At 25.6% G+C, this 17309-nt stretch overlaps 1 protein-coding gene across 2 annotated transcripts in view; it reads right to left on the reverse strand.

The window, feature by feature from the left end:
• LOC127281624 (sestrin homolog) overlaps positions 1 to 17309 on the reverse strand; it is a 322721-nt gene that overhangs the window by 240681 nt on the left and 64731 nt on the right. For both annotated transcript variants that reach the window (XM_051305424.1, XM_051305423.1), the window contains exons 2-4: positions 14154 to 14870; positions 9090 to 10269; positions 5389 to 5454 (exon numbers count right to left, since the gene is read on the reverse strand). In XM_051305424.1, the coding sequence (XP_051161381.1) occupies positions 5389 to 5454; positions 9090 to 10269; positions 14154 to 14398 (1491 nt within the window). In that variant the 5' untranslated portion in view covers positions 14399 to 14870. The remainder of the gene's footprint in view (positions 1 to 5388; positions 5455 to 9089; positions 10270 to 14153; positions 14871 to 17309) is intronic.

The following is a 17309-nucleotide window of genomic DNA, read 5'->3' on the forward strand; positions in this document are numbered from 1 at the left end:
TGAAAATTCACTTCACAGAATTTTTATTTGTTCAAATTTTTATTTGTCAGAATTTTTATTTGCTCGAATTTTCATTTAACATAATAGGCATTTTAATGAATTTTTATTGGGTAGAATTTCATTGTACAGAATTTTCTCTCAGATGAATTTTCATTTGTTTGAATTATTATTTGATATAATTTTCATATAACCGATTTTTCATACTACAGAATTTTTATAGAACCAAAAAATCGTTTAACAGAATTTCTAATTGATAGAATTTTCATTTGTCCGAAATTGCAAATGGCCGAACAAACAATTATTTAAGAGAATTTTAATATAATCGAATTTTAATTTTATAAAATTCTCATTCAATCAAATTTAAATGTTATTCGATATTTAAAATGACAGTAATTCCAATTATTCACCGGAATTTTAATTTATCCGAATTTTTAAGACGCTGAATTTTCATTTGTCCGAAACTGCAAATGACCGTAAAAATAATCGATTGAAATATTTGCGGGTATTAATTTAAAAATTTACCAATCACGATTTTCTTGATAATTTTTGATTGGTTAATTTTAAAATTCGCGCCGAAATCTTTTTGTAGGTTATGTTTGTAGCGGTTATTTGCAGTTTCGGACAAATTAAAATTTGGCGTCTTAAAAATTCTATCAATTAAAAATTAGTACAAATATAAATTCTAAAAAATTAAAATTCCGGCGAATAATTTGAATTACTGTCATTTTAAAATAATATACAAATAGTAATATGTAAATTTTTTTCATACTATGAACCATACATAATTTAACATTATATTGAATATCTGACCGAAATATTCTTCGAAATTTTTTTTTTAGAAACAGATATGACAGACTTATTGCAAAAAAAAACATGAAAAAATTTCCATTTATCAGTAATTTCAAAAATATCCTTTTTTTCACAACTTGTAAATCAAAATCAGTACATAATTTTTAAACTCTACATCTGAATTTCAATCACTAAATTATTTGCACTTTTTTTTAAGAAATAAAAAAATTTCTTTTTGAAATTACTGATTTATTGAATAAATATTATTATTAGTAATAATAATAATAAAATACACTTACCTGTCTATATATAATAAATTGAACGATATATTTTATTCGCACACTTGAGCATTTGCACTATATTATATATATATATATATATAGTAAAGTACACATAATTTATTACACACTAAATTGATATTGTTAGATAGTTAATTCTTTAATTGGATAATACCAATTGCTTTTCGAACAAGTTCTTATATAGAGCGAAGTTGTTTTATATTTACAACACGTAACACAAGTGTGATAAATGACAAACTTGAAAAACAGTTACAAAACATTTATATATTAAAAACTTGTTTTTCACTATCACTTCACAGATAATGTCAATAAAAAGAGTATTTTTTCTTTTCATTTATATAGAATGTTTCTACTCTCTCTCTTTTTTTTAATAATAATATATAAATAAGAGAAATGTAAAATGCAAAAGATGCATCTCGATTTAATAGCGTTTCTTGAAATTGAATATTGAAAATCCTTACATTTACCATGTTGGATTAAACGGAAACTCTTCTCGTTGCGCTATATAGATGAGAATCTCTTTCATCTCATCAAAGAAAAAATACTTAAGAGTATAAATGTAAGACAGCATTTAATTATGCTGCAAAATAATTTTCTCTTAAGAAAGCTTTCAATTTCAAAGAAAAAGCATATTTTTTTAATGATGCAGATTTTTATTATTATTATTATTATATTTATATTAATTTAATTTTTCAAAAACCAGAAAAAATTTATTTAATACTTTGACATAACCTCAAACTAAAAATGAAGCGCATGATTATCCTATAAAAATAATAATTTTAATAATAATAATAATTTTCATTTTTCAAATTAGCATTTGACAGAATTAATTTTTAAACGAATTTTTACTTTACAGAATTTTCAAGTAGCAAATTTTTAATTTGGTAGAAATTTTATTTTAGAAAATTTCTTTTTACAAAAACTTTTTATTTAAAAGAATTCTAATTTAAATGAATTTTAATTTAGCAGAATTCTAATTTTATAGAATTTTAATAGCTTCGAATTTTTAAATACTAGAATTTTCTATTCATCGAATCTCAATTCGTGCAATTTTTTATTTGTACGAATTGTTATTTGATAGAATTGTTAAAACGCCGAATTTGCAAAATTTTGTCCGAAAATACAAATGACCGAACAAACATAACCTATATAAAAAGATTTTGGCGCTAATTTTAAAATTAACAAATTACAATTTTCTCAATAATTTCTGATTGGTTAATTTTAAATTTCGCGCCGAAATCTTTTTGTAGGTTATGTTTATTCGGTCATTTTCAGTTTAGGTCAAAATACAAATTCGGCGTTTTAAAAATTTTATTAAATAAAAATTCGGAGAAATAAAGATTTGGTAAATAAGAAATTTTGGCATTTGAAAATGGGAATCAATTAAAATTTTACAAAAAAGTAAAATTTGGTCAAATTAGAATTATTCTCTTAAGAGCATTTGAACCTTCGTGACGTCACAAATCATGGCGCATGACACGCAAACTTCTCAGGTATGTGAAAAGCACAATTTTGAATATTTTTTAAAAAAACCTTTTGGAAAATGTTCAGAATAACATAGACTCTGTCTGTTATGTGCGGAAAATTCAAAATTTTGCGTTTAAAACGTTTTTTAAACAATGTTAAGGTCACAAATCATGGCGCATGACACGCAAACTTCTCAGGTATGTGAAAAACACAATTTTGAATATTTTTTAAAAAAACCTTTTGGAAAATGTTCAGAGAAACATAGACTATGTCTGTTATGTGCGAAAAATTCAAAAATTTGCGTATAAAACGTTTTTTAAACAATGTTTAAGTTGGTTGTCACAAGTAAGGAAAAATACACGAATTGCTTATATGTAGGCATTGTTTAAAAAACGTTTTAAACGCAAAATTTTGAATTTTTCGCACATAACAGACAGAGTCTGTGTTATTCTGAATATTTTCCAAAAGGTTTTTTTAAAAAATATTCAAAATTGTGCTTTTCACATACCTGAGAAGTTTGCGTGTCATGCGCCATGATTTGTGACCTTAACATTGTTTAAAAAACGTTTTAAACGCAAAATTTTGAATTTTCCGCACATAACAGACAGAGTCTATGTTATTCTGAACATTTTCCAAAAGGTTTTTTTAAAAAATATTCAAAATTGTGCTTTTCACATTAATAAAAATTCGTTTAAAATGAAATTCTCTCAAATGCTAATTCGAAAAATGAAAATTCATCAAAAATATATTTAAACATTTTTATTTGTTATTTAAAATAAATTTTTACAACTTATGAGGTTATATCAGCGAGTAAAATCTCTTCAAATTTAATTTTATAAAATATTAATTTTCAACTGTTAAAAAAATTAATTTAATTAACTTTTCAATCAACTTTTCAACTTCGTTTAAAAAATTTTCTTTATCATAATTAATAATTAAATGCCATCCAACATGATAAAAAAATCAATGAAAACATAGTAAAAAGAATTGTTCAAATAAATATTTTTAATTATAATTTGTGTATAAATCACACGACACACATTATATAAATGAGAAAATCAATTTTGTTCTTTCTATTCTTCAATTAAAATTGTTTGATAAATGTCAGGAAACGCATGTTTGTTAACCTTTCGTAAATTGATGTCAGTTTAAAAATTGTAAGCTGAAATTCAATTAACTTTATCGGGAATTTATTGTCAGTCAGTAGTTAGTTGATTTTATCTGCATTTTGGTAATATTTACTGTCACAATATGAAAAATGAGAGAGAGAGAGAGAAAAAGAAAGAAAAGAAAAAATTTATACATATTAAAAATTGCATTATTAATGATGCAATGAAATAGAAAGCAAACATTTTTCTTTAAATGAAGTGTAAATAATTTTTTTAAAAATATCTTTTAATTATTTAAAAGTAATGAAACTAAAAATATAAAAAAAAATTTGTTAAAACTGACAATTATTATTTTAATTACAATTTGAAATTTTAATCATTATGATCAGATGATAAATTATTAAGAAAGAATGTTGATAAACAACTTACTGTTGATATGACAGAAATCTGTAAAGATTTTATTAATTAATTACTTTTTTTTTACTAAAGTTTATAAAATAGAAAATTTTTGATTGAAAACAGTAAATTAAGGAAGCAATATCAAAAAATCCAAAACGTTAATTTTTGCAATAAATGAAAAAAAAATATGCAAATATCAACCGAAGGAAATCTACTTTATCAACAGTAGTTCAAAAACTAATTCCTGTTAGTTTTCCCAGTGTCCGCGTTTGTCGCATAATACAAAGTGATTTCAATGTCCCAGATTTAAATTGTCTCTAATTGTTTTGTTTTTCATGCAAATTTTTGGGTAGTAATTTTAGCATTCGTTTAAGTGATATTCACAAATACACTTTTAGTAAAGTTGCCTACAAAATATTTCTCATAATTATCCAAATTATAATTCATTGATATTTTTAATTTACAATTACGTAATTTTTTTTTTTACTTTTTTATTTTCATTACTTTTACAAAATTGTTGATTTCAATTAACTTTAAAAAAAAAAATAATATTGTATATTTATTAGTAAATATTATTATTTATTATTGAAAATTTTATTGCAAAAAAAAAAAAACAAATTTCTGTAAATTCTTTTTTTTTTACAAATCAACTGAAAAATACATAATTTTAACAAAAATAATATAATAAATTTTTTTACAACTCAAAATTAACTAGAATTAAAAAGCGCCAATTTTACGAAAAATTAATTGCATTTTAATATGATAAAAAATATATAAAATTCAACATAGAAATAGGAATGTAATCAATTTATAAAAGTTATCTATACCTTCAATATAATTGAAAACAAATTTTTCGCTTCGCCAATAAACTATATAAAATTTTAAATTGAAATCCTTTTTTTAAAAAAAAAAAAATATATATATATATGAAACTTTCTGGAAAATATTAAATATTGAGTTTATTCCTCAAATGAAAAAAAAAAAAATGTTCTCATATATTAAGTTAAAAAAAAAAAATATGCTGAGGCAACGGCACAATACTATATAATTTAGTTATAGAGTATAAATAGTCTCTCTTTCTAAGTTAAGTATTAGTCGACTTATACTCGTCAATTATTCTAACGTAAAATTTACACTGAGTATATATATCAAGAAACCTTTTTGATACTGATCAGTTTTACTAATTTGTACTTTTGAACAATTCGATTATTATGTTTACATGATTCATCCAAAGTCAATGTACTAATTATGCAAACAATTTATTATTTTAGTGTCATATAATAATATATATATATATATATAATACAAAAGAAAAAAAAACTTACCTCTGATGTTGGGACGAAGGCACTGGGACCCTCAAATACTGGATTTGGCACTGGAACTCCTCTTTCCTAAAAAAAAAAATTATAAAATAAAAAATTTTCACATTACATTTGAGTCGAATAATACACATTTATAATCAGAGAAAAGTTTTTACCATTTTTTTGTATTAACAAATTTTTTTTTTTTTTAGTTATTTCAAGAAAAATTTATTGTTTCATTCAAATAAATATTTATTTGATCTTTATAAATGTTTGGATTATTTTAATAAATTTTTCGGACGAAAAAAGAATTTAATTAAGCCAAATAAAATTTTTGTTGATTTAACCAATAACTAATTAGTAATTAATTATTTTATAAAAATAATTTTTGATCCTAAAAATAGAACGAAATCCACTGAATGAAATATAATGGAATGATCCATTTAGGAAATATTTTTAATATCACAAAATAATAAAATTCTACATTTTCAAATTAAAAAAAAAATAACTAATACCATTCTATTTAATAAATATTTCATATATGTATTTTAACCTGTGACATGTCTGAGTGAATTTTAATTAATTCCTCAAAATCCTTTGAAATGTACATTATATATATATACTTTACAAATATAAAAATATTTTACTTTTCTTTTGACATAGATTTAATAAAAATAAAAACTATCGTTTGTAAAGCATTTTAAAAACACAATTTATTTTATTAAAAAAAAATATTCTTAATATAAAATGTAATAATGTTTTCAAAATATAATTCCCTGACCTTTAAAAATGTTAATAAATTAATTTTACGAATTTTGTATTTTTTTTTTTTTGTAAAAAAAAAAAAAAATTAATATTCTTCAATTTTTTATAATTTATTTTCTAAATTATAATAACTTTTTTATGATTTCCAATTGCATGTAAAATTATAATTTATAAAAAAAAATATAAATAAATGTAACCTTAAGCTGTAATCGATGTATTATATATTTCGTACGATAAGATCTACCGGAAATACATACATAAACACACGCGATATAAAAAATTTCGAACACTCTCGATATCACGTTTAAATAATTAAGAAGTAAAACACTTTTTCTAAAGATTCAAGCGATCACGATTTTAAGAATTTCAAACACTTTCGAAACAAAAAATTTACTAAAATAACAAACAAAAAAAAAAAAGTTTAACAAATTTTTTTAGTTCCCCAATTAAAAAATTCAATCACTCCCAAAACTATTCATTTATAAATGTGAAAATTTTAAATCAAATACGAGAAAGGAAATATATATTTATCTCAATCAAAATTTTACTATTAAAATTACAAAATTGACATTCACGTTGAGCACGTCTAAACAGGTCAATACACGAATTGCAACTGATTGAATTATGCGATTATACCCATCGCCTGAAGGTTATGCGATTGTTGTGATTTCATATGTAAATATTCTCCACAGGTTTTCTCGGAAAATATTTGATAGATTGTTCTAAAACTTTATTGAGATGTAAAAAATAATATAAATATCTCTATTATGTGGCGAAATATTAGTATTTTGTTAAAAAAAAAGAAATTATTTTTAGAAACTTACATATAAATTTGAAGAAAATTTAATATGGCGGCTATACAATTTTATAATCATTTCCCAATAAGTATGTAATTTTTAAAGAATACATTTTTTTTAGGACGCATGATTATGTTCTAAAAATAATTAGTTAGAATTTTCATTTTATGGAAATTCATTTGTCATAATTATTTTAGAGCCGAATTTATATTGGTTCGAATTAGTATTTTGCAGAATTTTCATCAAAACAATTTTCTGTATTACAGAATTTTTATATAAGCGTAAAATTTACTTCACAGAATTTTTATTTGCTCGAATTTTCATTTAACATAATAGGCATTTTAAAGAATTTTTATTGGGTAGAATTTCAGATGAATTTTCATTTATTCGAATTATTAGTTGATATAATTTCCCAATAACCGATTTTTCATACTACAGAATTTTTAATTAACCGAAAAATCATTTAACAGAATTTCTAATTGACAGAATTTTCATTTGTCCGAAATTGCAAATGTCCGAACAAACAATAGATTTCGGCGCGATTTTTAAAATCAACCAATCACAATTTTATGGATAATTTTTAATTGGTTTATTTTAAAAATCGCGCCGAAATCTTTCTGTCGATTGTTTGTTCTATCCAATAGAAATATTTTAAAATGCCTATTATGTTAAATGAAAATTCGAGCAAATAAAAATTATGACAAATAAAAATTCTGTGAAGTGAATTTTCGGTTATATAAAAATTCTGTAATATAGAAAATTGTTTTGATGAAAATTCTGCAAAATACTAATTCGAACAAATAAAAATTTGGCTCAAAAGTAATTATGGTAAATGAAATTCCATAAAATGAAAATTCTATAACTAATGATTTTCAGAACATATTCATGCGTCCTCTTTTTATTTAAGAGAATTCTAATATAATCGAATTTTAATTTTATAAAATTCTCATTCAATCAAATTTAAATGTTATTCGATTTTTAAAATGACAGTAATTCCAATTATTCACCGGAATTTTAATTTATCTGAATTTTTAAGACACTGAATTTTCATTTGTCCGAAACTGCAAATGACCGTAAAAATAATCGATTGAAATATTTGGGTGTTAATTTAAAAATTTACCAATCACAATTTTCTTGATAATTTATGATTGGTTAATTTTAAAATTCGCGCCGAAATCTTTTTGTAGGTTATGTTTGTAGCGGTTATTTGCAGTTTCGGACAAATTAAAATTTGGCGTCATAAAAATTCTATCAATTAAAAATTAGTACAAATATAAATTCTAAAAAATTAAAATTCCGGTGAATAATTTGAATTACTGTCATTTTAAAATAATATACAAATAGTAATATGCAAATTTTTTTCGTACTATGAACCATACATAATTTAACATGATATAGAATATCTGACCGAAATATTTTTCGAAAAATTTTTTTTTAGAAACAAATATGACAGACTTATTGCAAAAAAAACATGAAAAAATTTCCATTTATCAGTAATTTCAGAAATATCCTTTTTTTTCTCAACTTTTGAATCAAAATCAGTAGATAATTTTTAAACTCTACATCTGAATTTCAATCACTAAATTATTTGCACTTTTGTTTAAGAAATAAAAAAATTTCTTTTTGAAATTACTGATTTATAAATAAATTTATAAATAAAATAAATTGCTGTATTTTCTAAACAGCATGCTCTTTTGAAAATCCCCATTGTGAAGTTGTTGAGAATCATTTTCTGAAGAAAATAAGCCATATTTCATTGAAATCGAATCATTTTCAAAAAATTCTGTAGAAGAGATATAAGAAAAAAATTTTATCCTATGCAAATTGTATAAACAAATAAATTTTTGCGGATTTTAAATTTTTTTCTTAAAACTTGATATCTTATCTTTCAGAAAGTACTATTAATAATGTTATTTTAATTATTTAAATGTTAATTAATTATTTTTTTCTAGAGGTCTGCATTTCCGTGAATAAACGTCCTTAAATGGGTATAGAATTTGAAAATTAAAAAAAAAATTAACGCTCTTAAATTTTTAAGTTTCTTTTTAACGAAATAAACCTTGGAAAACTTGAGAAAAAAAAATTATCTTGTCTCATGAAGAGATCTCATATATATATATATAAATATAATGTACGATAGAATTAAATAATAATGATTCTTACCTTGACCATCTCGAGTATCTCGGCGCATTTTATTCTGACATTACGAAAAGGACAGTTGACACTGAGTCTCAATATCACTGGCAAATGAAGAGTGACCATACTCAAGTATTTATTAGCTTGAATTTGACGAGGACCATCGAGTACATTTCCAAGATTTAACATTCTTCCAACTTCACTTGGTGTTACCTCAGGAGTCTCTAGAACACGTCCACTTTTAGTTGACACATCCTCATCTTGTGAAAGGGGTCTTTTAATTTGTCCAGCGCTAAATTTTCTTTCTTCATTATTACGCAAATAATCATGTTGTGTTCTTTCATTTGTTTTTTCCTCGACATTTTCCAAAAAATAAAATGGCATAATTGGCTCTAAATTCATATTTTCAATATCCTCATTACCAAAACCTTCTAAAGTATTAAAAACAACACCGTCACGTGATCGTAGAACATCATCCTCATGGGATGAAACAACATCATCACTTTGAAGTAAATGATGATGATTATGATATTTACGTCCACTCGTCGCCGTCGTCGTCGTTGTCGTTGTATCAACATCACAAATATTCAAACTTCTTCTATCATTATTCATTTGTTCGCTAACTGATTGAAAACTAGTGAAATTATCGTCAAATTTTGGACTTTTGCCATAAATTCTTGTATCAGAATCTTGATCATAATTTTCATTTAATTGTTGTTTTTGTTTGGAAATTTTAATTTTAACAGGATATTTTGCTGCACGTTGCTTGTCATCGTGACAAGTTTCGTTAAGTTTTTCAGGCGATGATGAAAATCTTCTTTCACTCTCGCTACTTGAACTGAAGCGTGTCTCTGGTTCTCTGTACCTTAGCGCTCGAGCACCCTCAAGCTTAAATCCCTTGCCTTCGTCAGAGGAATTTGAATTAGCGAGCTTTTCACCATGACTATCAACACCAATACCGTAACGTCGGCCTCCCTCATTTGCCGCTCTATAAAATGAATCATTAACACGACCATCGACAGAATCAAATGAATCAAATGGACATCTCTCTGGTGTTATGGAAATTGTTTCTTTTGAAAATATTGAATTTTCAGTGATACTCTGCGGAAAGAAACCTTCCATTTTGAATGTACCACGTGATTCAGGATGTTGATAAAAATTTTTCGGCGCTACCTTTGTTGGCGATCGTTCAATATTCATATCGTACCTGTTAAAAGAAAAAGGGTTTTTTTTTTATTTTTTTCAAAAAAGTTTTTTGCAGCACTTAAGACAAAAAAATAAAATTGCCAACGTGGACCCACAGTTTTCTTGTGTGTATCAAATTGATACAAGAATTAAGATCAACTCATGCAACGTTTTGATTCTATATAAGGTATCAAATTGATCCAAATATTTGGATCATTTTCAAGAAATGATCCAGAATATGGGATCATTTTTTGATACCTGAATTGGTATCAAAGTATAACTGTCATGGCTGGCATGCTCTTATTGACAAGTTTATTAATTTATTTATTCACTGCACTGAATATTCAGATATTAAAAATACTTTTATTAGGAATTTTAAGAAAGAGCATCACAGAAAAAAACTGAGTTGAACTGCAACAAAAATGAACCTCGAGAAACTCATTTTGAACTTCAGGCAAAAAGCATAAAAATGAGCTAGATCCGATTCATTTTCAGTTCAAGTTAAAATGACAATATTATAGTCAATTAAGAAGCACTTTATCATAAAACCATTAATCAAAATCATTGTTTTCAATGAACAAACAGATTACAATTGAAAAAACATTGTTTCTTAAATCCGATTCATTGAATTTATAGAAAACAAATTAAATTATTTTTAGGTTAGAAACTTCTGAATTGACAGAAGTAAATACCAACCCTGCAACACGAAACATGAAATTTAACGGCGCCACTGTCTAAAAACCAAAGATAATGGCGCCAAATTTAAACTTGAAACTATAACCAAAAATGATTGTAATGATTGTTATAACATATATTTATAATTATATAATGTATTATAATACATATAATATATTATAATTATATAATTGTAAAATATTATTATCTCTCATATAAAATTAATTAAAAAAAAAATATATATATATATATAAATTTTTATTTAAACTTATTTTAATAAATTTATCCCATACCATTTTTTTAATTGTAATTCTTGTATATTTTACAATTATTATATATTATCTATTATTATATTTATACTATACTATTTTAAAATATAACACATATAATAGTTTGTAAATGAATATTATAAATATAATATATAATAATAATTTATATTATACATTAACTCTAATTATTCAAATTTATTGTTAAATTAAAGTAAATAATATTTCTACTATTTCAATTTGAATATTGCGCCAGTGTGGCGCTGCATACATAAGTTGCAGTTGTTGCCAACATAATATTCTTAAAATCGTGAATTTCAACAGAAACTAACATAACATGACATTTGATCCGCATCCGGTTCATTTTGAGTAATTTGAAGTTAGTTGTTGTTCATTATGATACCGAATTCAGAATGAACTGCAACAAAAATGAACTTAGTTTTTTTCTGTGAAGCGAAAACTTATAAATTGCGAGCAATTAAATAAGAAAAAATTTATTTCGAAATAAAATGAAACACATTAACCTTTATTTATGTTTATCACATAAGATTTAAGTTAAGTTCACAATCCCAACACTTGAAAATTTTTAATTATTTTTATGGTTCAAATAATTGTTAATAATTTATTTATTATAAATGAACAAAATTTAAGCAATGCACGCTTGATAAATATTTCTAATGCGTTGTCAATTAATGCAATTAATAATTTCCTATTACACAATATCATAATCGACATATATGACATTTGTAAACAAGCAGGGTTGGGAAACAAGAGCCCAAAATATGTTCGTCCAAAGCAGTGTTGGGTAGGATTCTGTTTCACGTTTAAGGTTAACGCACATGTAATTTTGAAATAGGGAAAAACTGAATAATTATTTTTTAATAGTTTTGTTAAAAATAATTTGAACTGTAAAAATAATGAAAAAAATTCAAATGTTGCGATCTTTGTTGAGACAAATGAAAATTCTATTAATTAGAAATTCTGATAAGAGTGTCGAACGTTGTCTTGATCAAAAACATGAAAAACTGTAGTCTGTTTCACGTTCACCTCTTAATATTATATTAAAATTACCCAGGTGAAACGATTCTACGGAAATCACTCCACGGAAATTCCATACGGAATTCCGCAAAATTTTGAAAGTATTCCTTTCGTAATTTTGCGAATTTTTTTGGAAGAATTCCATACAGAATTGCACAAAATTTTCAATAAAATTCCACAACTTTATTTTTTGCTGATTTTTTTGTGATTTTAAAATAACTGCTGCTACTATAACGAAAACCAGTCGACGCGATGATGTTCCTGGTGGATATAATATAGAATTTATGATAGATTAATTAATATCTAGTCGAACTTATTTGAGAGGTCACAATAAAACGTTTTCCAAAAGAAATTTACTATTTTTCAGTCAACTAACTATCGGTAGTTGAATTTCTCGACTAATTTTTTTCAGTGTATCCACCAGCAGTTATTTTAAAATTACAAAAAAATCAGTAAAAAATACACTCAATAAAAAAACTAGTAGATTTGACTACTTTTTAACTACCATGCATAGTTCAATAGGTCCTTAACTGAATTTAAAAAGTTGTATCGACTATTAAAAAGTAGTTAAAAGAACTATGAATTTAGTTGGGTCAAGGAGATTTTGTAATTGTTCTAATTTTTGAAGTTGATTTAACTACTTTTGTTAAGTACAATTAACTACTAATTCTTAACTCCATAAAAAATAGTTAAATTGACTACACGCACATAGTTAAAATAACCAAAAAAGTAGTTACTTTTACTAATTTCAAGTCAGTTAACTAAAGGTATAGTTGAGGATTTCGGCTAAATTTTTTTCAGTGTACAGTTGTGAAATTCTAACAAAAATTTTGTGCAATTCTAACAAAAATTTTGTGCAATTCTGTATAGAGATTATGTATGTAATTCTTATAAAAAATTCGCAAAATTACAAAAGAACTTCTTTCAAAAATTTTGCGGAAATTTTTGCGGAATTCCGTATATAATTTTTACGGAATTCCGTGTGGAATTTCCGTGGAGTAGTTTCCGTAGAATCGTTTCACCTGGGTAAATGTTTAATGTTAATTTAAAAATGTTTCAATCAATGAAACTAAACTATACTTTTATAAACAGGTTGAGAACCTTTTCGTGATAATTGAGCGCTCATAGCGAAAAATTGGAAAATGCATAGACTTTCTTGAAAATTATTGTTGGACATAATTTCAATCCTACCCAACTCTGCTTTAGACGAACATATTTTGGGCTCATGTTTCCCAACCCTGTTTGTTTACAAATGTCATATATGTCGATTATGATATTGTGTAATAGGAAATTATTAATTGCATTAATTGACAACGCATTAGAAATATTTATCAAGCGTGCATTGCTTAAATTTTGTTCATTTATAATAAATAAATTATTGATAATTATTTGAACCATAAAAATAATTAAAAATTTTCAAGTGTTGTGATTGTGAACTTAACTTAAATCTTATGTGATAAACATAAATAAAGGTTAGTGTATTTCATTTTATTTCGAAATAAATTTTTTCTTATTTAATTGCTCGCAATTTATAAGTTTTCGCTTCTCTCTTTCTTAAAATTCATAATAAAAGTATTTTTAATATCTGAATATTCAGTGCAGTGAATAAATTAATTAATAAACTTGTCAATAAGAGCATGCCAGTTATACTTTGATAATACCAATTCAGGTATCAAAAAATAATCCCATATTCTGGATCATTTCTTAAAAATGATCCAAATATTTGGATCAATTTGATACCTTATATCGAATCAAAACGTTGCATTCCAAAATGATACCATCAAGTTTACAGTGGGTTGGTACGAGACACAATGGTTGACAATACAATATATCCCTAAGGATTTAATGAACTACGCGGTAAATCTTGTAGGAAATTCAAGAAACTTGACCTTTATATAATATATATATAAATTTTGAAATCTCTTACCTTCCATCTTGTCCCCTGAAGACACCAGTAGAACAAGGTCGCTCGTTCATCTCTGTTGTATCTCCACAGTGATTGGGACTACCAACTCCACCGAGCCATCCCTCAACTGTTGTTCTTGCATTCGCCAAAGCAATGTCTCTTGCATTCTCATCTCGAGAGCAAAGGGGCGCTAGAAATCTACTGACCAAATCAATTTCATCTCCTTTTGTTCCATTGCCAGCCAACATATTTGGTTCCTTATACATTTTTCTTTTCAGATCTTTTCTCTTCAATTAAAACTTTAATAATTTATTAACTATATTCTTTTTAATATATATATATATATATATTTATAATTCTCTCAACAATAATTATATAAATACTTGATCAAATTGCATTAAGTGCGCGAAAATTTTTTAATTTTATTTATCTAATTCTTGATATTTTTTTTTTCGGAAGTAAATTGGTCGTTTTTACAGGAAAAAAAAAATGTTGTTTAAAAAAAACACACTATCGAAGTCATGAAAAAGGAGTTTCACACACAAGGATAATATTCTTTTTTGGTCTTGTACACTACATTTTTTTAGCTAAAGATCATTTGCCAGTTAATATGTATTTTATTTTAATTTGTATCTCTTCTCATTGGTCGTAGCGAAAGATATTTTTTTTTTTTTTGTTCTAGAGTCCACTGGTTATCCGTCGTTTGAGGGTTTTTTTTTTTTTTTTTGAATTTAAAATCTGCAACAGAAAAAAAATACAATTTTTTATTAAAATATCTAATAACTAGTAGTTTATTTGAGAAAATCGAATTTCCTCCGTTACGGATCAACTCGAAATTTCTAAAGTTAAATTCATGCAATCTGTATATTTTGATTGTCTATCAAATTTAAACGATTCTGCACGGTTGGTTACGATCACCAATCACGAAATAGAGCGTAAGTATACCATACTATATCACCAATACTGCGATATCTATCTTAAGAGTGCAAGTCAATTCTATATCCTGTTGCAATCCGAACACTTGGAATAAATACTTAAAAAAAAGAAAGAAAATATTCTTTTTCATTATTTTTCTAATTTTTTCATAGTAAAGAAAAAGAAAGAAATTTTCCACATAATAATTTGTTTTATATAAAAAAAATTTTGTTAATGCGAACTTTAAAATTAAATGTCCTTGAGGGGTTGTTTTATTTCCTTTTTGTGAAATTAATCAATATAACGGAAGGAGGTTAATGCTTTCTCATCGATTAATCGACAAAGGAGAAGGTCTAGGTCAATGTTGTGAAGATCAAATTACATTATGATAGAGTAATATCAACGATGTTCAATTGAAAAGTAAATTATTTTACAGAAAAAACTAATTAATTTCATCACGAAATATAACCATTATATTTAATTGAATTGGGATGGTTATTTTTTCTTCTTCTAGAAATAGAAATATTTAATCGTGAATTACAGAAATATACGTAACCAATAATAAAACTAATACAATATTATAAAAAGAAAAAATTTTCATAAACATAAATATGGAAAATATACTCACTTCTGCTTATGCATTTTCATATTTAGTATCCAATTTTCATGCTAATTTTATCAGACTGGTACAGAGTGGATGTTTAAAGAAGAAATATTCCGTTAATTCGAATGTTCAGAATTTCAGAAATTTTATTTATCAGTATTTTGGAATACAAATAAAGTACCTACCCAGATAGCAGGTAAGCTTGCAGCAACCTTGCGGTAAGCTTGCCGCGCAATATTGCCAACCTTGCATGGCAAACTTGCCGCAAGATTGCAGCAAGCTTCAAATGTCCCACCTAACCCAAGCTTGCATGGTAAACTTGTCAAAAAATTGCAGTGTAAGGTTACTGCAAGATTGCACAGTAAGATTATCGCAAGATTGCATGGTAAGCTTCTCGAAAAATTGCAGTGTAAAGTTGTTGCAAGATTGCACAGTAAGATTATTGCAAGATTGCTCAGTAAGCTTGCACGGTAAGCTTGTCGCATGGTTGATGCAAGGTTGCCAAATAACCTTGTCCAACCAGCAGAGAAGTTTGCTGCAACCTCTGTGCTGATTGGCAAGGTTATTTGGCAACCTTGCAGCAATCTTGCGACAAGCTTACCGTGCAAGCTTACGGAGCAATCTTGCGATAATCTTACTGTGCAATCTTGCAGTAACCTTACACTGCAATCTTTCGGCAAGCTTACCATGTAAGCTTGGGTTAGGCGGGACATTTGAAGCTTGCGGCAAACTTACCATGCAAGGTTGCTGCAAGCTTACGTGCTATCTAAAAATATATTACATTAAACTCCAACCTCCAAATTTTTTGAGATGCATGAATTTTCACCAAAATTTTAATTGGCCTAAATTCGATTATCACAATCATCATGTGGCTTAATTCTCACTTGAGATAATCTGTAATTAATCAAATATTTGCCATAAACTTAATTTTATCTAATCCTTGTTTCGCCTAATCATCGCATTTGAGATAACTCTCATTTGGACTAGTATATTTCTGTAACCTAATTCTTGGTTTAACAGTCATAGTTGACCTAATTCTTATCTGGCCTAAACTCCAGAGAATTATTATTATTATTTATTCAACAACCCTAAAAACCAAAAAACGTTACAAAATTACATTATATTTGTCACCATTTTTGAACTGGTCAAATCTCAATTTGACATTATTTTTATTCTAATTTTTTTCTGCTCCAATTCTTATTTATCCTAAAATCTGTATTTAATACAATTCTTATGTGGCAGAAATTTAATCAGACATAATTATTATAATCAAACCATACGCAATTACCTTCTTTGCACCCAAAAATGAGGGTTTAAGCAAAAAAAAAAAAAAAAAATTCCGGTTTAAAATTAAAGAGCAATTTTACTAAATTCACTGAACATGAAAGAAATTTAAATATGTAAAAATAATACAAAAAAAAAATACTCTAAACGCACGAAACATAACAATTAAGTGTGAAATAAAAAAAAAAAAAAGGAAAAAAAATGTGGAAGTAACGATAACTGTTTAGAGAGCAGGATTTGTAAAATACAACGCGAGATAACATCATTTGCCCCTGAAAAGAGTACAATATTGATGACCGAAGTAACTGCAGTGTGACCTAATGTATACACACACACATACACACAGACATTTATATATATACGGATAAGCATAT

The sequence above is a fragment of the Leptopilina boulardi genome, unplaced genomic scaffold (genome assembly GCF_019393585.1).
Source record: "Leptopilina boulardi isolate dan_hultmark-lab unplaced genomic scaffold, ZJU_Lbou_2.1 LbouV2_273, whole genome shotgun sequence".
NCBI lineage: Eukaryota > Metazoa > Arthropoda > Insecta > Hymenoptera > Figitidae > Leptopilina > Leptopilina boulardi.